This window comes from Lethenteron reissneri, chromosome 26 (genome assembly GCF_015708825.2).
Source record: "Lethenteron reissneri isolate LAM-NWPU_2019-01 chromosome 26, ASM1570882v1, whole genome shotgun sequence".
Classification (NCBI taxonomy): Eukaryota; Metazoa; Chordata; class Hyperoartia; order Petromyzontiformes; family Petromyzontidae; genus Lethenteron; species Lethenteron reissneri.
In genome coordinates, this window is record NC_083804.1 from 3,584,890 (window position 1) to 3,606,245 (window position 21,356).

A 21,356-nucleotide genomic window follows, 5' to 3' on the forward strand; every position below is an offset into this window, starting at 1 on the left:
TTGGTACAGGTGGGGAGCATAGACCTGGGAGCATAGTAGTGCATTGCAACAATATATTCAGCTCCACTGCCCTCTGCTTCCTCAAGCCATATCGTCTCTCAGCTCTGCCCAGACTTATATCCTAGCGACCCAGAACATCTCGCCCTCCAGGTTTAGTCCCGTACATCTTCAGCCCTTGCCCACCTAAGCCTTCATTCGTGAAACCACCTGGTGGCTATGAATCTCGTCGCGGTGGGCAGTGAGTAACCTTGTTCGCCGGACTCTTTTGCCAGGTACCTGATCGCGCATGGCGCCAATGTGGCAGCGGTCAACAGCGAGAGCGAGCTGCCCCTGGACATCACCGAGGACGAGGCCCTGGAGGACATGCTGCAGGAGGAGCTCAGCAAACATGGTGTGATGTGCTGCGCTGTCATCTCCCCTCGCTCGCTCAGTGAAACAACTCGCTGACAGAATAAATCAATCAATCAGACTTATTCAAATGACCCGTCCCTGACTGGACATCTGTGAAAAAGAGTTTTTAGCTCCTCGGATTCCTCCAGTATGAGCAAATATTCTGATTCTGATTCAAATGAAAAAAGACAGTTACTTCCCAGATGTGGGATGCAGATAGAATAGGTGCAAAACCAAATTTATTTATGCGAAGGTCCTTTTCATTCAGTCATTTTTGGCTGGGCTGAGACGATGCACTCACCCCACTCGAGATTCTGATTTAATCATGTGCGGCTGCCTGAATTCCATCGCAGAATATCAGCCTTTTCAGCTCAATGCTCTGACATTCAGGGCCATTTTCAGGGTTCATGTTTAATGCTTGATGCACGGAGAGCCAATTTCAAAAGCAGTGCAGCTGTAGATGGTCAAATGGCTTAAACAGAACCATGAAGGTGTTGAATAACTCTTAAGCAAGAGCCGTTATCAAAACACAAATTTGCTTTGCGTACATTTACTACCGCTACTAATTCGGAAACACAATTTCTTTAAATTATTTCTAAATATTTAATCAGCCCAAATGTCAGCAGGGTAACCAGCGTTTTATTATATGAATTCAACCTTATGGTGTGTTGATAACGCACCCAGCTCAAACATAGAAAGTCGCAAACCCCAGGTGGGGGGGTTGACTCGATTAATAATTTCTCTGGGGTCAATAAAATAAGTATCACATTGAGAAGTCATGTTTGCTTGTCCTACCCAGCCATAGTAATGTAGAATTACCACCACCGGCGCAGGGCAGCCGGCATAGTTGAGTGTCTCCCATATGAAGAGCGAGATACTTTGATTTTTGACGCAGAATATTCTGTAGATGCCGTGTCCAGGAGGAGGCTGCTAAGCTCTGGAGTCGAGGCTAAATTTGGAAAATTACGTGCGAGCGTTAAGCTACTGTACCAGATCGGTCCTTCCTGAATGCTTGCTGTAGCTTGGTGGCATCTGTTGAGCTCGGTGGGATATTCCTCATTGAACAAAACTGCAATGATGCACGCTGCTAAACTGGCTTTTACTGTGTGTGTGTGCGCGTGGGTGTGAGTGTTGTTGTGTTGTTAAGAACACTCATATTCCAAATAAGTAACGTGTGTACATTATTGAGTATGTGCCTCCACTCTTCTGTTGGTCATGATGCCAAAAATAAAGTATCTCCTTGCTCACAGGAGCAATGCGATTGCACTCATCTCTGTTGGTGGCCTTTAGGTAGTGCTGGAAAGTTAAGTATTGAGTAATAAAATCACTTGAAAATTCCCCAAGTACTGGATTAAGCTGTCACTTGGAAATTGCTGAGCAATTCGTTGTCAAGAGAATTACTACTTTAAAAAAGTGCGCTCCCAGCACTCAGTAGGCTAATGTTTTAGACGGTGGCTGATGAGCATTTTACAGTCAGCTCTACACATTTGTGACTCGTCTAAGGCAGTTGTCAATGAAGGTGGTCTCTGAAGATGTTTTCGAGCTGTGCTAGTAATGCCACCAGCCTGCCTCGGACAGGGGGATTTGACAGTGTGGTGGCCTGGTGCAGCTTACATCCGGGCCGGTATGTCCAGGTCGTAAATCATCGGCTCCAGAAGAACATGTGTCCTCTTTGAGCAGCACTACTGTCTGCTGCGTCTCCCTGGTGTCTCCTGGGAACACCCCCCCCCCCCCATGCCTTTTGGTTTCACGATGGAAACGTTGCCAAAAAAAGGGGGGGTCGGGACGAGAATCACGTGTTATCTTCATGGCATCCAGGTGATGCGATGCATTTTCCTACATCGGTCATCTGTGATGGGGATGCAGTCATTGAGATGATGATGGTAAATGCGTGCTTAGCATGTTGACGCCGCCGTATATTTTTGGCCTTGAACGTTACATCGGTAGGCCATGTGGCAAGAGGGCTCGACTCCCAGTCAGGAGATAGCAGGTTCAAATCCCAGTTGGGAGACGTCCAGCCTATTCCGACTATCCCGACTTCTCGGCCAAAAAAATTGTGTTGGCCCCTTCGGAAAGTCGGTTTGTGGTCATCGTAAAGAAGACTGTGTTTACTCCTGCCGTAGTAGTATAGAATTTCCACTGCAGATGAGCACCACGCCCCAATGCAAGCTCGAGCAGTGAGTCTCTTTGTGGTTAATATTGTGAATTGGCACAAACTCCGAGCTCAACAGTGTGTCAATCACAGCAGTCCAACCGCATTGGAAATCATCGGGCTCGAAGGTTTCCTTCTTGATGTTTTGTGCACAACTTTCCTCCCACCCACCATCTGTTGACCTGAGCTATTGTCCGTCCTGTGTTGGTTTTTCCCTGCACACACCTTGATCTTGTTGATTCTTCTCAGTTCTGAATGGTCCCACTGTTCAGGAAGCATTGTGTATTGGGGTCATTTTAAAACAATCGTGAACGTATCTCTGCTGCGCTAAAGGTGTGTGAGCATTGAGAACCATGGAGCTTCGTAGGCAGTGCACGTTGGCCTGGCTTGCTTACTTTGTAACCTTACTGTTTGCCCTTAAGATGCTAATTTTAGCTGTCCTATTTTAGACATTTTTTGTTTCTCCCCCACTCCACTTTGTGGGAGGGCGTGAACTATTGTGATTGCACAAATGTGTGCCCACGTATGTAACGTAATGTATGCAGGGAATGCCTGCGTCGTCCAGAGTTGTGTGACTGTGTTTAACGTTACACCTATGGGGAAATGCATCGATCGATATATAAGCTAGGTTCTCTGGGTCGACACAACTTTAAATAAGTGCCTGATAACAGTGTTTCCAATATCAGCAGTGGGGAGACATGAGGGTGGGAGTGTGTCGTGTTTATCACGTAATTCCTTCCTTACATGTGCTGTCGTTCTTTTGTTCTTATTAGTAACTCGCACACATGCCTGTATTGCGATGAAGAAGGGACATTGCCCGAAACGTCACCGATTATATATTTTATTTTCAGGCCACAGTGTTTATTGACGAATGTGAGCTTTTGTTGCTTGTGCAAAGAATCTGTCCAGCTAAACGGATGGCTCTGTCGTTGTGTCGCTATGTATAGTTTTATATTCATGCTTAGTCTCGAGCGTATTCTTGTGATGTGCTTGAGTTTTGCACGCAATGCATGCTGTGTCCTCAACTGCAATGTAACGCGTGCGTGTGCATTTCACATTGCTGCTATTATAATGTCGGCAAATTAAAGTTCGGGGTGCAGTGTCCACTCCCATCTATGCAGGTTATAACCCTTTAACAGTATTGGCAGTATTCTTTGGTTCTTTTGGTAAAGTTATAGACTGCCAGTACGCTCACTCAGTTTAACCATTGCTACAGTCTGCATTATAGATTACCAATACGCTCACCAGCTTAAAAACCAGACTACAGTCTACATTTTAGACTGCCAGTACGCTCACCGAGGTTAAGAACCAGGCTACAGTCTACATTATAGACTGCCAGTACACTCACCAAGGTTAAGAACCAGGCTACAGTCTACATTATAGACTGCCAGTACACTCACCAAACTTAATAACCAGGCAACAGTCCACATTCGAGATTGCCAGTACACTGACTCCGATTAAGAACCAGGCTCGTTTCCATCAGTGTTTTTTAAATTATTTTTATTAACTTCATTTTTAGTTTTCTATCTACGTGACTTTACCGAAAGAACCAAAGAAGCCAAAAGGCAGTCACGAAAGTTTTAAGTCAAAATGTAGTATTGTCAGTGTCTAATAAGAAATTGGACGGGAACTACACCTAGGCAGCATAATAGTTGCACTGCTCGTGTTGTTATAATAACCAGGTCAAAGGGAAAGTGACGGGGGACTGGTTGGCATTGTTTAACCAAACTCGTTTTGGTTCCTGGAATGAGATAAGAGCACTGGGGAAAATTTAAATTGTGTTCGTGTAAATTTCTGGTACTCGATTGGGGGTATGGGTGGTGGCGGCGGCGGCTTTAAAGTGACCCCAACGAACCCACGGTGTTTGCCGCTACGTTATTTTCAGTTCATTTTAATAGGCATGTGACAATTCACCCACTCCCTCTCCTGGGGTACAGTCAATTGACACGATTAGGGATAACGGTTCGGTTCAAGAGCTGATTCTTATTTGTTTCTTAGACACGGTCTCGTTTTGTCTTGTCTAGTTTTGTTATTAATTACGTCAGCCCGATGACATAATTTGCACGAATGGTGAATTATCGATCTGTGCACAACATGATTTTATGCGGCCTATCAATTTCACACGATTTAGTTTCAACGGACCGTTACTTTTTGTTACAATGCAATCTGCTATGTACAGTGTCCGCGCTAAATGCCGTTGTCCGACACAAGTGGCTTCTTCCCTTTTTGCCCCATCGGCCCAGGCCAAATGTGCTTTCACAGGAGCCCTTTCGTGTGCGGGTGGGCGGGCAGCTGGGGAAAATGGCCATAAATAGACCGTGCGTTTACCCTATGACAACCCACTGCCATGCGGCGAGGTTGGGGCAGCTGCCAGGCAGCCCAGACATGGAGTGGAAAATGTTGCTCATAAAATACCAAAGGAACGTTGACTCTAAACAATTAAATACGGCTGTGTGTGCATTAATTTTGTGGCCGGGGGGGTGGGGGGGCTTCCTTTAATGGTAATTCTTATTTTTTTCTGAATTCTCACTCTTGGACATGGTTGCCTGTGAATTCTGCTGCATTGGCCAAAAGTGCAATTGTCTTAAGTTTTTTGTATTATATATATGTATGTTAACAGGCCTAGTTGTGCATGCAACTGTGTGTGTGTGTAAGAGAGAGGAGTGGTGGTGCAGCGGTTGGCTTGTTGTGCTATGATTCTGCTAACCTGGGTTCCATTCTCGGATATACAACTAGCCAGCTGAAGGTATATCTGAACTTGTTGTTGTGGCCCTCGCAGATGTCAACTTGGCCACGAGTTATTACCTGATGCAGTTTGTAAATAGCACTGGAGAGACAAAGGTGGTCAGGCATATGTGAATCAGACCATATGTCTCGCTTGTGCAGTGCAGGCCTTAAAAGGTGATTGTTAACGGTATTTGCTGAGAAACTCTCACTGCTCAAGTGAGCTTTGGGTTTTCCTCACATCCATTGGTGACTGAGCCAGTTGTGGAAATTCCTAATTCCTCACGGAGGGGGACCAGTGTCTCGATCGGACATATACTGTTGGGCTCACATACTGGTACTCATGACCAAACGGGGATATCTCTGTTTGTTTTGGCATTTCATTGGAGATTTGTCTCTTTTTTTGGTGTAAATTTGTGGCTTAAAGGTTAAGGATTTTCGAGCGGGTCGCATAAACTATTTGGGAAGAGGATGGCGAGCTCGTTGAGTGACAACGAGCTGCGGGCGCTATTGTGGAGTCTGCCGCAGAAGGCTTTCTTCCCTCCCTCGCTGCGGTCCTGCGGTTCCTGATAAGTGCCAGAAACAAAGGCCACTGGCGCTTTCCCTTGTCAAAAATATTTTTTTCATCGAGTGAAGCTCTCGATTTTTTTTTTTCATAGTTATTTTAAAATTACGAACCTTCAAATTATCAGCTTTGCAAATGTGTTTATTTTGTTTCGTGCAATTGATATCATAAAACAGTTTTGATGCTTAATATTCACAAAGTCTCCCTGCTCAAGTGAGCATTGCATAGGATGTGACCACAGTTCACTTCACACTGGCACGTCATTTATTTGTATCTTCCCTCAATTTTATCCCAATTGTGCGATTTGCATCACGTCCTGAGACGACGGGATCCATTCGCATCTGTCGCGTGAAGAGAACAGCGCATCGAAACGACATCACAGATCTACCTCCTGTCAAGTGACCCCCTTGTCCACAAAGCACGCATGTTCAATGCACGACAGTAAAACCAATATTTTACATTCTCAGAGTTGGAATTTATCCAAATTAATTATAAAACCATATTTCACGTGGTGGTTTTTGCTTGCAGTCATTTGTCACTGAGCTGAGACCATCGATTCACTACAGGATAACCTGCTTTAATCATGGGCCTAGATGTCAACCTTGGATATACCGGTGGTGTAGCCTCAGCGCTCTGACCTCTTAGTCATATGGCCACCTCTCACGTACCACCGTGTGAAGCCTCTTTAATTACCCAGGAGAGATGATGGGCTTGAGCGGTATGGAACTGTCAAGTCCGTGTTTAGCCGAATGCTTTATCCATAGTGCCACTTGACCAGGCAGCCAAAACAGTCTCATGACTGTTTTGGAAGGGTCCTGTTTAGGATGTTATAGTCTAACTCCTTTGTTGAGGTTTTTATTTTGCATGGTGTTAGAGAGACTCATCCACCAGTGGATTCACAATCGTGCTGTACAGGTACATATAATGCCATCGGTTTTCAGAAAACCTTTGTGGGTCCATCTCTGTCAATCTGCTATTCAATGTCGACACGGTACGTACACAAATATGCAAAGGGGGCCCATTGTTACATTTATGTTTTTCAGGATTCCGTTGCCTTGTCCATGGCACTTTCCCAAACCCGCAACCCGTGTTCCCGAACAGAGTGTGCTTCTCTAAAAGTGGCTGGAGGTGTAAAAAAAAAAATTCTTACACATTTGGCTATTTCGAATGACTGCAGTTCTCCCTGGCCACTGGGGAGAAGGGAGAGAACACAATATTCTGCCTGCGACAGGTGCGCGGATAGACGCTCAATTGTTGGAACGCGACACGGCGGATAGCGCCACGTGCTCTCTCTCTCCGTGGAGCCCTTCACAACCACGCGGGGGGGGTGAGACCGTGTCAGCATCGCCTGCGGTCGGAGTGCTTGCGCGCACCCTGTGGGCGCCGTGTGGCCTCCCTGCCACTGGACATAGCCCACAAAGTCACGGCGCGCGCTGTATAAATAGCGCGCACATCAGCGGTGTGTGCACGTTCGTTCCCTGATGCCCGTTCGCTCATTGGTTCACTCCCTTCCGCCTAGGCAGTGACATCTCAATGTCGACCCCGCTGCCAGAGAACGGAGCTCTCCTGCGTGGTTGGGGGGGTCACTTTACCGCATCCAATCCAACGTTTTTGCGGGCCAGCAACGCGCTGCTTCGCTTATATTCTTGCCTTTTGTTTTGCTCCCAGTTTCGCTCCCATTCGTGCGATTGGTGGCATGTCGAGAGATGAAGCACTTTACATTCTTAATTTTGAAGTGGCATCGCATCATGCCAGACGACGCTACAGAACGACTTCTGGTCTCATACAAGATGCAAACTTTTACGTGTAATGCAAATAGTGTTATCTGCATGACAATGAAACTAAAGTGATGTAGTTGTCAGTGGCAGCAAATTCATTTCGAGCTTTTTTTGTCCAGTTTTTGGTGACCAGAACATGCGGTTGTGTTTTTACACTCGTCTGTGTCTGGACCCTGAATTGAAACTCGGGGGAAGCCAGTGGTAATGTTTCAGTGCTCTTGAACATGGGCATTATTACAACCTTTGATCCACTCTGGTTCCCCTATCACTGATTCGCTTCACTGGTATGTCATCAGTATCCCACATGCTTAAAAATAATCCATAAGCTGCTGAATTGTCATCGCTGTGCATCACACAAGCGATTGACAAAAGGTTATGAAAGCGGTATATTAAACGTACACGCACTTGCTGCTGATTACTGGCGCATAAAGATGCGGCTTTGCTAATAAAACAAGCTGTAGCTGGTGCAGCACTTTGTTTATGTATGTGCTGTTTAACTTAAATACGTTGTTTGAACTTATTAACACTCGGACAAAGTCAGAGTGTTAATACATTTTTAAACGTGGGTGCCAGTCAATGAAAGGGCGTCCACTGTTGACCACCCACAAAGTTGTACTCGTTTTAGTGACCATGGAGGGATGATTGGCATATTCCCCCCCCCCCCCCGACTAGGATTTCAACTTTAATCCTTTAATTGTGGGTTACTTTTTCTAACCACAGTCACTCAGTCAGATCAGGAGATGTTTAGAAAAATTGTCCTGAGGGTAAATGAAGGTTGCTTTCTAAAATACATTTGGACCAAAATAAAACGTGGCAATATTTGCTTCATTTATCCAGGAAAGCCTTACAATCCAGAGATTGTTCATGGGTATTTGAGGAAACTGGATTGCTCCGATAAAATCAATGCATTTGATGGTTTATAACATCCACAAGTCTGTGCAGGTAAGTCAGAAAACTTGCTTTTTCGTAAGAAATTGCAGCTTAATATCTCGTGCACAACATGATCACAACATTAGTACGCCGTACCAGTGCCTGCTTTTTTGCACTGTGCCATATGGTTTGTGTTTATTGTTTTGGTTTGTAAAGTGCATGGGGGGGGGGGGGTGAAATAAATCCAGAAACAGGTGGCCCGGGCGTCGCTCTTTCAGGTCCGTTGTCGTTGCATCTGGTTTTCCCCGTGGTGTTTTTGTCTGGGCCTCGCGAATCAGAAAGCCACGCTGGTGAGCTGTGGGCTCAGCTCTGTGGAAATGAATCCTGCGTTAGCTCGATTTATTGGCTTCACGTGGGTGAGCAGAAAATTGGCCCGACGGAAAGTGGCTTCGTGATGTTTGTAAGAGGCCATGTTGCCGATGACAGAAGAGGCTTGTATTTGCACTTGGCCATTATTTAAATGGGGCAATTTTATTTAAAAGCACATTTACTCGCAGTTTTTCACTGAATAAAAGCTTTGTGTGTCAGTGTCCTTTTAATGACCCATTTCAGGTTATGTAAGTCAGTTTTTTTGAATGGATGTTGTCTGGATAAACCATTGTGCAGCTGAGGCACGTTGAATTCTGTGCACCATGATTAAAATTAATCAAAGGTTTTGGGACTAAAATACTTCCAATTAGCATTCGGGTCTTCCTCCACTGGGGCATTATTCAACTACATTGACAACTTAAAATCCAGTGTTTATAAGTGCATGCCAATTTCTCCATACTGCAACCACCGTTGACTTTACCACAAAATGGTAACTATTTGTATCCACCTTAGAGGGATGGCTGACAGGGACAACACGAACAATATCTCTGCATATTAGCCGGTATAATACTTGTCTTTCTACCTTTCGCAGGCCACCTCCATTGCCCTATGTGTTTGTGTGCAACACACGATCGTAATCTGTTATGTAATCCATCAACCCTGCCTCTAAGGTGCTGCATTGCAAATAGGTGCCACCACACACCCTGCTTTAGGTGACACGGACTCAATCAAAGCCCTGCACGCGCTCTCTCTCTCTCTTCTACAATTAACAAAGCACTTGAGGCCGCTGGTGATGATAAAGATTTCACAATCGGCGAGCGTCAATCCCAGTGGTGAAGCGAAAATTAATGTTTGTTCTTTTTTCCTCCTGGTACATCGGGTTAAGGTGCCTGAGCCTGCCCCCCAATGCTTCCAAAGCCTGATCTCACCCTGCATCTCAAAGTCAGTGCAGCACGCGCACGCTTGCGTGCGTGTTGGTTTGCGAAACATCTGTCGTCTCGGTATCATCGTCGAGACTGTGAGATGGCTTCAACGTCGGCTGCGGTGACACGCGGGTGCCAGAGCGCACACGCGCGTAACAAATTATTGTGTTCGTTGTGACAAGGGGTGGGTTTCTCAGCTGTGGATTTATGTTTTCTCCAGTCTCGATGAGGGTATGACAGGTCTGCATTGAGTTTCTGGTGTTTTGGAATTCACAAATGTTTTTTGACACACGTATATTATATATAGTTTGTGATTTATTGTAATGTTGCATCCTTTGTAATGATGAATCATTTGTCTCGGACAGCAGTGATCTCATGAGTGCATTTTTACATGTGCACAATTCATCCTTTGGTTATGGATACACTTAACTCATAATAATTTTGGGTTCATTAAAACTAATGTATGAATTCAAAGACTTAATTTTTGCCAGGTGAGAGCTCGTTGAGACCTCATGTTTCTTGCAAGGGTTCCCACCTGTTGACATTTGTGAGCACCACCGAGTGGTTCAGTCTTTGGAGTTGGTCTCTTGGAGACACTGGGCCCCCGCACCATGGAAATGTGGAATTGTAACCGCTATCTGACGGCCAACAGCAGAGATAATACGAGGTCACTTTGACTTTTAGAATTTGACCCATCTGCACAGCTGTTGCAAAATGGATCGTTGCCTGTGTGTGTGTGTGCAAGACATTTATAATGGTTGATGTATTTTATTATTGTTCATAAATCACTGGCACGTCATTTATACTACATTTATGATACGCAGCACTTCTATTCACGCAGTAACGTTCAAACATCGGGAGTGATTTTCACCCAACACTTTTAGACGACACTTTTTCCAACAAAAAAATCACTCATGCTTGTTTGACAAGAGCACAAGTTTCACTGCTGCAATTAGACTGTGATGACTTTGGAAAGCCAGTAACTGTTGTATTTAAATTTATGTGCTTTTATGTGCGCACGTGTGTATGCAGGTAAGTATCCTTGATCAAGTTTCTTGTGTAAATACCATCACTAGGAAGATCAAGGTGGTCAAGCATGGTGCTGGCCATATCTCTCCTGTATGCAGCACCAGCTTTAGTGTGTGTGTGCAGTCTAATGCCTTAGTCCCACAGCCAGTGGGAAATGTGCTGGTTGTGAGCCCTGCGTGCTCCTGGCAACCAGGGTCCGATCGGGTCGAACCGATCCAACGGGGTCCCGTAACCTGGCTCTCAGGCTGACTTTTCAACCGGACCTCGCGCTTAGAATCAGGTTGATCTCAGAATTAGCCATGTTTAACTTCCTGGTTGTGAATAGACCTACCGCTTAGAACATTGGATCAATCAATCTTTATTTTACGTGCCATTATCGCCCTCAATAAAGAAGGCATCAGTGTACATTACAGCAGAACGCGAATGAACATCTCTTCCGCTAACCCCCACCCTCGAGCCATGTAAGGTGAAGGAGGTTGTGTAGGGGTCCGAGCGAAAGGATATGATGCCACAAAGCCTTATGGATCATGAAACCAAGCAAATGTCTCAGCGCCTATTGCTGTTCCCTTTGCTTGAGTAAATGAGGCCCTTGCCACTATGGTTAGCAAAGCTGACCCAGGGTGTCTTTGTGTCTGTGTGTGTGCGTGCGCCCAACTTGGGAGCAGGCGTAGACCAGGACGCGGCACGCAAGGAGGAGGAGCAGGTGATGATGCGCGACGCTCGCCAGTGGCTCAACAGTGGACGCATAGACGAAGTGCGGCACCCTAAGTCGGGCGGCACCGCTCTGCACGTGGCCGCCGCCAAGGGCTACATCGACGTCATCAAGTGAGCGCTCCGCCGCGGCTGCCGCGGCTGCCGCGGCGGCCACGGCGGCCACGGCGGCCACGGCGGCCACGGCTGCCACTTGTTGCACTGGTGGAGCGTTAGACGTCAGCGTGGCGGTTGGCGCACCGCGTGACGAACCTGCCAGGCGACATTTCGATTCTTGGTCAAGGCTGACATCCGTGGTGATGATATGAACTGGTTCAGGGCCTCCTCTAGCCTCATAATCAGAATATGTATTTATACTGGAGGAGGAATCCGATGAGCTATAATGCTCTTTTGCACAGATGTCCAGCCGGGGCGGGTCAGGACGTTAGAAAAACAAACAATACAAAAACACGATAGGAGTGCAAAGTAGAGTAAAGGTAAACAAATTATCCAAAAACATACAAATTAAATGAAACCGTCCCCATCCTACCTGGCAAAGCCCACAGAGATGTTATTTTTCAGAAGTGACCTAATTATGCAAGCATCACTGCTGAGGAGAGACCAAGGTGTCCTGGGTGTGGTGTTAATAAAAATAATACATTTTAATTTATAAAGCGCCCTTAAACAATCGTTCTCAGGGCGCTGGCCCGCATCACCCGGCCCCGCTCATCGTTCCGGAGCTTGTCAGCCTTAATCGTTGCTCATTATTAGCACCTGCGCTCCCACCCCCGACATTCTGTATGGCTGTAGGGGCATGTCTCTCTTTGCTTGCGTGGCCGCGTAGGCTGCTGCTGCAGGCGGGCTTCGACGTGAACGTGCGAGACAACGACGGCTGGACGCCGCTGCACGCCGCCGCGCACTGGGGCAAGGATGAGGCGTGCCGCGTGCTGGTCGAGAACTTCTGCAACATGGAGGCGCTCAACAAAGTGGTCGGTGGCCGGGCGCGCGGCGCCACTGCAGCACTGCGCACGCTGATTGTTCGTCCGCGTTTATTTGTGTCGGGTTCGATTAAAATGAGGGTCACTTTGTTGGAAGTTGCAAGTGGGTTTTGTCCTCCTTGCCACGGGGACGTTGTAAATATTTTGACTGCTGGCTCTCGGGGGGCCACCGGCGAAGGTGAGTGGTCACCCGCGTTGTTTCGTTTTGAGCAGAATGGGGGGACACTTTGACATAATGGCACTCACTTGGGGTACAAAAAGTTACTGAATGTCCCCATGGGCTGTCACCCAGGTCCAGATTAGCCCCGTGGGCTAAGCCTTCAGCTCAGGTCCTTCATCTAAAGAAGGGGGCCTGCGAGTTAAATTGTCACCCTCCTCGTCCCAGCTGCTCATTGACCCCCTGGAAACAGGGTTCATTATTGAGTGTGTTAGCCCACATTGTCTCATGATGAGACAATGACATGCCAGCTCGCAACTTGTTGGAATAGAAGACGCTTGAAGCTCACACTGTTGTCGGGTCTCACCACGCATTCCGCTGTCCGCGTGCCTTGTTGCGATGCAGGGGCAGACGGCGTTCGATGTGTCCGACGAAGACGTGCTCAGCTATTTGGAAGAGCTGCAAACGAAGCAGAAAACGGTACGTGGGTATGGCAGCCACCTACTGGGCCCCCCCTATTTGGGGATAGGGTTAGGTTGGCTTGTCTTCTATACCCCCCCCCCAACTGTGCTTCTGCCCTCTTGCCAAATATGGCATTTTGAGATTTTGTACCATTTTACATTTTGGTGTTTATACCGCCCTCAAGTAACGATTGTTTACTTTGCTGAAGTTTTCAAAGGCGTGCCCGCGGTACTCTCTTTTTCTAAACACCCTCTCCTTTAAAATGTGTACTATGAATTGTTGATATTTGGAGAGAGTGTTATCAACATTTTAGTGCTTTTAAAATCCATACATTGCATTTCATCTTCGCCACTGGCATATGGTTTGTAACACTCGTGGCTAACGTTGATGAACAGGCCTGACTTCAGTGGTTAGCGGACTTCACTACGAACCCGTCTACCCGAGTTCGATTCCCGCTCACGACCAATAACAGTGGCGAATATCTGAACCTGGTCCTGGGCCTCCCCTTGGTCAACTTGGCGTTAAATTAGTACCTGATGCGGTGTGGTAAGCATGAGCTATGGGGTGAGAAAGTCGGCCGGGAGTGGTGCTTACCACCCACCCGCTCATATACCGTGCCCGCCTTCATAGGTGCTCTCTAATAACACTTGCCCCTGCAGCCTGGAAGGCTATATACGGGGGTAATCATTGTCTTTGTGTGGATGTGTACATGCTCTCTCTCGTCACAGATGAAGATCGAGAAGGAGAAGCAACCCATTAACAGCGAGATAATCGAGTCGAATGACACCAACTCCATCAAATCTAGAGGGTAAGGGTTTCGCGGTTGCGAAGCGCCTAACTTCCAGATGTATAAGCTTGCATGTTTAAACAGTGAGTGGCATCCAACACGGAGTACAACCCTGATGAGTGGGGTGGTGCATCTAAGTCAAAGCAAAGACGACTTAATAAAATCCAATACCATGCTCTTAGTCTTATTGGCGATCAATCTCTAGCCGGTCTTTCTAATAACTGATACTTTGAAGATCAGAGCTTCTCTGAAGTCTCCCATTGCTGTACGTCTCAGAATTTGGTTTCATCACCGGTGACTGGAGCCTGAATTCAAGCTCAATTGTCTCTTAATTCATTACTTGAGCAGTGTGAACACCCTAAGGCCATCCAGTCGTCTACTTATATTTTTGACAAAGCACTGTTCATATTCCGTCACTGGGAGTTGTCGCTTCCTCGTCGATGATGCACTGACAATCACCGCGCATGTCCTGAGTGGAGATAATAATTATTTGGCGGCGGAAGTGCCATTGATGATGTAAATTCACGGGTGGAGTGTGGCGGTTAAGCATTGAGCATTGAAAGCAAATTATCCATGCACAGATAGAGGTTGAAGTTTGCTCTGTCGAAAAGGTCACTGTGTCTTGGAAAACATGTTGCCACTAAACATGTAATAACATTGACAAAGCGATGCATGATTGGTTATGGAATCCCCTGGTCGCTTGCTGGTTATGACATGTACCATTAACTCTTAAGCCAAAGGGACGCATGGCATGATGATACCCGTTGTATTTGATGGCAAATGAAGGCAGTCATTGAATTGTAAAACATAAGCTGCTGTATATAACCATGTTGAAGTGAGCAATATTTTTAATGAGGCCGTTATATTCCATCTATGATTAGCTCCTCGCTAAAGTTAAGTTGACAACAGTTCGAATTTGATAATTGGCACACACTACAGATCCCCAGACAAGCCGTGTGATCTGATGTGGCCAGGGGCCCTTAAACATGAAGAACAGATAGAGATTTGTTTTTCCTATGTCTCTGCCAAGCCAAGCCCCAGATGGTATTCAGGCTGTAAGAGGAACATACCAATGGCTGCCTATGCATACTAATTACTTTTTTTTTAGTGCACAACTTATTTTGAAAGCTATGTGAGAAGAGAGTAATGCAATGTATCTAAGAAAGACAAACATCGAGTGGCAGGAATCGGTCCTGGGCATAGAAACAGAAGAAATCCTGATGTGTCTTCAGGTTGTACCGCGTGGTGCTGGGTACGATGCCTGACGTTTCGCTGCAGTTGCTGGGCGCTTTGGCCGTTTCCATACAGCACAACTGCAAAAACCGATGATAGTGCTAATAATTCTGGCCGCTGCATTTTAAATCATCTGGAGTGTGGAGCTCAGCTTTTTGCGGAGGCCACCTGCGAATGATGTTGGCAGTGGCTCCTTGGCATAAGCCCACAACGATCGCAACCCAGTTAATGAACAGAGAGAGGGCCCCTACACTGCCCCCTTGTTGTCGGCTGTTGCGAGCAGGAAGGAGGGTGATGGCGAGAGCAAGCATGACGAGACGAGCAGCTCCAGCTCCGAGGAGGAGGACGACGAGGATGAGGAGGAGGACCAGGAGGGTTCTGAGGCCGAGTCGCAGCCCGAGAACCACACAGGTACAGTCGGTCGGTCGCGCAGACTCTGCCAAACGAGCTCCCCAATGCAGCTGTGGCCTCAACTGCCATCTGATCATTGTCATTGTCCACGAAGCTCATGGTCCACCCTAAATAGCACCCGCACAAACCATGGCAGATGTGGATAACCCGATGCACTGATATAAAATAGAATAAACTGTCCAGCGTGCGACGTTGGGTATCCAGAACACACCAAACGACATATAATGATGCACTGCCCGATCCACAAATACGAAGGAGACTTTGCAGCGATATACTTTGCTGCTCCTGACGCAGTTATCTGGGCTTCACCACCTCAGTATGAAATCGTAGTTGATGCTCTACATCAGCAGCCATACGAAAGAAAGATTGTTATTGTCAAGGTTACAGATGTGATGAAGTCAGCAGTTGTTGGGAACCAAGTCGCGAAGAACTCTGCCACATTTTTCTGACATGACACTGGGAAAAACTTCCCTGGGTTTGGCTACTAATGTTTTTCTTCGCGTTGGTTGGCTTGCTTTATTATACATGAGTGAGTCCTGTCTTTATGATAATGTATTGTTAGCATATTGTTAGTTTTCTAGAGCGGTTTCAACGATGAATGTGGCGAGTTGTTTTTTTGCGCCTAAATACGAATACCCTTGCATTGTTGCAAAGGATATTAGAGTAATGCAGCGGAAATAGATGAAAGAGTGACAGGAAATCGCCAATGGGCATCTGAGTGTGTTGGCAACTGCCCATGCTTGATGCCTCCTGGTGGTCCCAACTGGCCCTGTTGCTGATTTTTCATTTTATACAGAGAAAACGCCTGCCATACGTTTTTTTTCAAATTAGAACGTCAAACACAATGGGAATGTTTGTTTTTGAAGGGGATAAATGTATTTATTGCCATAAAAAACACATGCAATTCATTTTGTCTCTCTCTCTTACTCTGCTTATCTCTCTTTCACTCCCACTGCTACTGGTGGTACGTTATATTTCACTTCCTCCAGAGATTCACTCACTGCATACTTCTCCCATGCTGTATCTCTCTCTGGTTATCTCATTCCGTATATCTCTGCTGCTCTCTCTTTCTGTTGCTCGTATTACATACCTCTCTCTCTCTCTCTCGTGCTGCCTTGCAATTTCATTTTCTCTGCACTGAAATCATCTGTGGCGGTGCTGTTTTTAGAGTTGGTTGATGCGGGCCGATGCTCACAAGTGACACATTTGCTCGTGACGTGTGACTAATCACCCATAACTGAGGCGCGATATGTGTCGCAACTGCGGAGCATTCACTGGTGTGTTTGAATTGTTTTTTTTAAAGGAGGTAAAGTGTGATTTGAGCAGATTTACTTTGCAATGTAATGTGGAGCACGCTAGTTGATGGTGAATTGTAACATTTTGTAAATGTGCATTTAAAAAAAAAATTGTAATTAAGTTTACATTTTGTAAAATGTGTGAAATAAGAACACAATAGAGGTTTCACTGCTTAACATGGACTAGAGCACAGCATTTGATTGCTTCCTGTAATTTCTACCGGTGACGATAACATGACAATGCTGACGTCATGGAATTGGTCATGCACATCAGTGGCAAAAATGTATAATTGACATGCCCTTGGCCTTCATCTTTCGGTCAACTTAGCCTTAATTGAGTAACCTGGTGCTGTTGACAACTAACTTCTTCTGACCTTAACTTATCTAGTCCCCTTGGTCCATGCAGTTGACATTTAACCTTCATACATACGATTACACATACGTACGTGAAGTTAATTGTTTCTAAAAAAAAAAATCTTCTTTGCGACCCGCAGGGAAAAACCGGCCGTCCGTCAAGGAGAACAACAACAACAAGGTGAACAACAACAACGAGGCGATGCCGGACAAGACGTCCGGCGTGACGCCCGCCGGGCCTGGCGTCCCCCCGACGTCGCGGGCCTCCTCGCACGGCCTCATTGTGCCGCCCTCTGCCCCCACGCAGACCACACCCTCCTCCCCGGCCCCGCTGACGGTGACGAACACCCAGCCGCCCGCCACCGCCGCCACCACCCCGACGTCGCCCTCCAGGAAGGTACGGGCCGGGATCCCGCTCAGCGCAGCCATTTTGCTTTAACAAATTTTTTTTTTATAATTTCGTAGGTGGCAGGAAGGTGTGTGGAAGAAGCCCTTCACCCAGCAGTTAATTGATGAATGGCATTACTTTAATGGAGCAGATGGCCCCGGGTGGCTCTGAGATAATCCCCGTCGCTTTGCTGGCGCTGCTCCTGAGTTGGTGTCTGGTTCCCAGCCACTTGTGGTTGTAACAGTGAAACTGGGTTCGAGTGTTGATCTGATGTCTTAGCCTGGTCACCAGATTGCACAGTAAAACTTCTTGTATTGAGTTTGGTTTGTCACGTAGTTTTCTATATTCAATTTCTTAAAAATAACACATTTGGATTGATTGGCATGCCACAAGCACACAATTTGGTTAGAGGCCTTTTGAAGGGACTACATTTGAATTTATCAGCTTGTGCTGAGTTTTGAACATCATCCTCACATTCGTCAAGGTACCCTGGTTTTCTCCACTTGAGAATAATGGAATTGGTCAAACCTCCCGATACATGAACCCTCTCCTGAAAAAGCCTTCAAGCTCTTCTCAATAAATCAAAGGGTCAGCCATTAAAGAAGGCATTTGGCCTTCAGTCGCAAAACACTTTTGCTTGTACTCCTTTTCTCTCGTCTCCTCCCTCCGAGCCTCTTCACTCCTCAAGTGTTTCTGCTTCCAGGAAGATGCTGATGTTGAAATAAATGACTGTATTCCTGTGTTGCATCCGAGTGTGGTATGTCTTGTTTCGTTAATTTTTTTTCCTCCGCCTCCTTTGTTGATTATTTTGCCTGTGCCTTGCCTTTCTCTGTCTCTGTCTTTGCTTTTCTTTCCCTTTGTTCCGGGCGTTGTCCTCTCTGCCGTCCCTCCGCGTGGCCCACGCTGCTGCCTGCCTGCCTGCCTGCGGTTGACCGTGTGGCGTGCGCAGCCTGAATTTGTAGCCGCCACCTTGCCTGCAGTGGCACCGCTAAACCCGCTAACGTGGCGGCAGGGCCTGCGTAAAACCGGAATCCCGCTTGTGCCCCAGAAAGGGCAGGTAGTGGTGGCTCCTCTCTCTTTGAAATCCTTTTGTGTTTTGGAGTTTTTCCCCCTCCTCTCTCTCCCTTCTATCCCCACAAATCCTCACGAGCCCATTAATCCCATCTCAAAAATTACCTGTGTGTGTGTTTGGTTTTGTGTGTTCCCAATACGTACAAAGTTAGATAATAACATTGTTGAGCATTATGTCCACGTTTTACCTTGGCACTTTTATGACCCCTCTTTCCAAATATTTCACTGACCTCCTGGCAGCATTTAGACTTAATTTTTTTGTATAATACTTAATTTAAAATAGAATATATATATATATATATCTGTGCACCTAAAAGCTATGAGATAAAAAAAACTCTTGACAACATTGCATAGTCCAAGTTGAAAGAACCGCAATGTTTTCATAAAAGGGGGGTCAGTTGAAATAGAAAGTCAAATAGAAATAGAGGAAATATCCCCAACTTGTTAAAGTAACCCACTCTACCCAGAATCCCTCGCTTCAGACGACTTCCCCCCCCCCCCTACTGCTAACCATCGCGCATGCACGTACGCATGCGTCTGCTGTCGTTCACATGCGCCTCCTTACCCAGAGACCTCCTTAGCCGACCCCTCCACACCCTGCGCCTGCTGTCCCTGGACTCACACCGACTCCCCCCCCCCCCCTCCCGGGTGTTTGTTCCCCCCACCCTCGCTCAGTTCCCGAGCTCGTTCCCGCGAGCCGGCGCAGGCGGCATCGCCGCAGGCGCCGCCGCTCCCAAGGAGGAGGAGAAGAAGACCGTGGACGTTGCGCCCCCTGCCAGCGCACCCGCCTCATGGCGCTCGGGCCTGCGCAAGACCGGTAGCCACGGTGCGCTGCCCGAGGCGGCGGCAGCGGCGGCGGGAGCGACGGGAGCGGGCGAGCCGCCGCGCGACGCCCTCCGCGAGAGGGGCGACGTCACGCAGGCCGGCTCGGGGATCGCCCGCTCGGCCTCGAGCCCCCGGCTCACCACCACCGAGACGCGCGAACGCGAGAGGGTGAGTGTGTGTGTGAGTGTGTGTGAGTGTGTGCACGCTGGGCTCAACACTCGATCATCCTCGCAGCAGCAGCGGCTTTTGGATAGCCGTTGAACGAAGATGGTTAGTGTATCGGGGCGCTTTCAGATGCGCTTCATGCGGGCGTCTGAAACGCTCTTCCTTCTGATATTAGGATGGCGCTTAAGCTATGCACTTTTAAATCTGTGTTTAGTTTCTTCTGGACATCTGTGAAAAAGAGATGTATAGCTCATTGGATTCCTACCGTATACATTTATATTCTGATTCTGATTGTTGTCCTTCCCCCGCACCTCCGATGAGCACGGTTGGCTACGTATGGTGCGAAAAAAGTTCTACATACATACATGCATACGATGCGTTCAGTTTCTGTGTCGTTCGTGATTCTTACGGTCACGAGCAGTGGTACAGAGGTTGCGATGCTGTCTGGGTGTGAAGAGCCTTTGATTTACTATTTAAAAATGCGATGTCATATGAAAGGATTGGAAGTATTGCACTAGAAGAAGCTGGTTTTCCACCAGCGTGTAGCGTGTAGCCCGTGCCGTGTACGTGTGATTTGCTGCAGTTGGCTGCTCATCGCATCAGATCAAAAGGACAGGGTACTATTTTTATAGCTGCTACCCAACACGTACACACATGACCAAATTCACAATGGGTGCAATGTCATGGGTCTTTATATATAGGCCTTATTCTTTTTGTTAAGGCGCTCTTCTTGCACCTCCAACCCAGTGTATATATAAGCTCCTAGCTTGGCAGTGTATCATTCTTCACCTGAAGACGGCTGCTTGCGTTGTAGCCGAAACGTCGTGAGAATTATTTATTTTATTATGTTTTATTTTTATTATTTTATTACTTCCCTTCTACGTGACTTTACCGAAAGAACCAAGAAGATAGTATGTAGTTCTTTACACGATCAAAAGGCAAACTTGTCTAGAATGCAATTACAATATTTTCAGATTTATGGAGCAGCGGAGACATAATTGCATGTTAATATATAGTTGATAAAATGTCCTCGCGCGTCCCATGGATGGACTGATTCCTGCCGTATGAATTTTGAATGTTCATTTGAATTGGAACGGGCTTAGTTGTGGGATAAATGCCCAAAAACACTGTCACCCCCTCACTGGTTACAGCAATGTGTATGTAAATAGGCACCACCACACACATGTATAGGGATGGGGAGAGTTTGTAGCTCGGGATGATACCAGTTCACGACAACACTTTTTCATAAGCGTTCTATCACACTGCTTCGCCACCTTCCATGGTTATAGCCTTTGGGAAGTGTGGAAGACACGTTGCCTTGGCCTTCACGCATACCCGCTGTGGCTTTGCTTTGTAAACCTGGCAGCCTGTGCTCATTGTGTTGATGCCGGGGCGTGCAGGCGTTGCTGGCGCAGCCGGCAGGAGAGAGGGACAGCCTGGGCACGAAACTCGCCCGCGTCCCTCCGACCATCAGCGACAACAAGTTCACGTTCCCGCGCAAGCCTGGGACTGCCGACCCAGAGGAGAAGGAGAATAGGTGGGGGAATTTTAATATAACGGCAATATATACACAATATATATAAGCAAACAGGGTTCTGTATCGCCACATGTGAATACGTATTTTTAGTCCATCGACCCTTTTCGCTTTTCAGACCAATATTATCCAGAATTTTGTGTAAGCAAATACATTTTGGAGCAGTTTTGACTGAAGGAACGAAAC

At 46.9% G+C, this 21,356-nt stretch overlaps 1 protein-coding gene across 11 annotated transcripts in view; it reads left to right on the plus strand.

The window, feature by feature from the left end:
- Positions 1-21,356, plus strand: part of LOC133347509 (protein phosphatase 1 regulatory subunit 12A-like) — a 104,392-nt gene that overhangs the window by 34,477 nt on the left and 48,559 nt on the right. For 8 of the 11 annotated variants that reach the window (XM_061559819.1, XM_061559818.1, XM_061559820.1 and 5 more), the window contains exons 3-12: positions 273-391; positions 11,466-11,625; positions 12,335-12,479; positions 13,051-13,125; positions 13,836-13,915; positions 15,411-15,538; positions 17,328-17,584; positions 18,525-18,632; positions 19,322-19,639; positions 21,037-21,173. In XM_061559819.1, coding sequence (XP_061415803.1) covers positions 273-391; positions 11,466-11,625; positions 12,335-12,479; positions 13,051-13,125; positions 13,836-13,915; positions 15,411-15,538; positions 17,328-17,584; positions 18,525-18,632; positions 19,322-19,639; positions 21,037-21,173 — 1,527 coding nt within the window. The remainder of the gene's footprint in view (positions 1-272; positions 392-11,465; positions 11,626-12,334; positions 12,480-13,050; positions 13,126-13,835; positions 13,916-15,410; positions 15,539-17,327; positions 17,585-18,524; positions 18,633-19,321; positions 19,640-21,036; positions 21,174-21,356) is intronic. The other 3 variants (XM_061559824.1, XM_061559827.1, XM_061559823.1) reach the window with 3 other exon arrangements.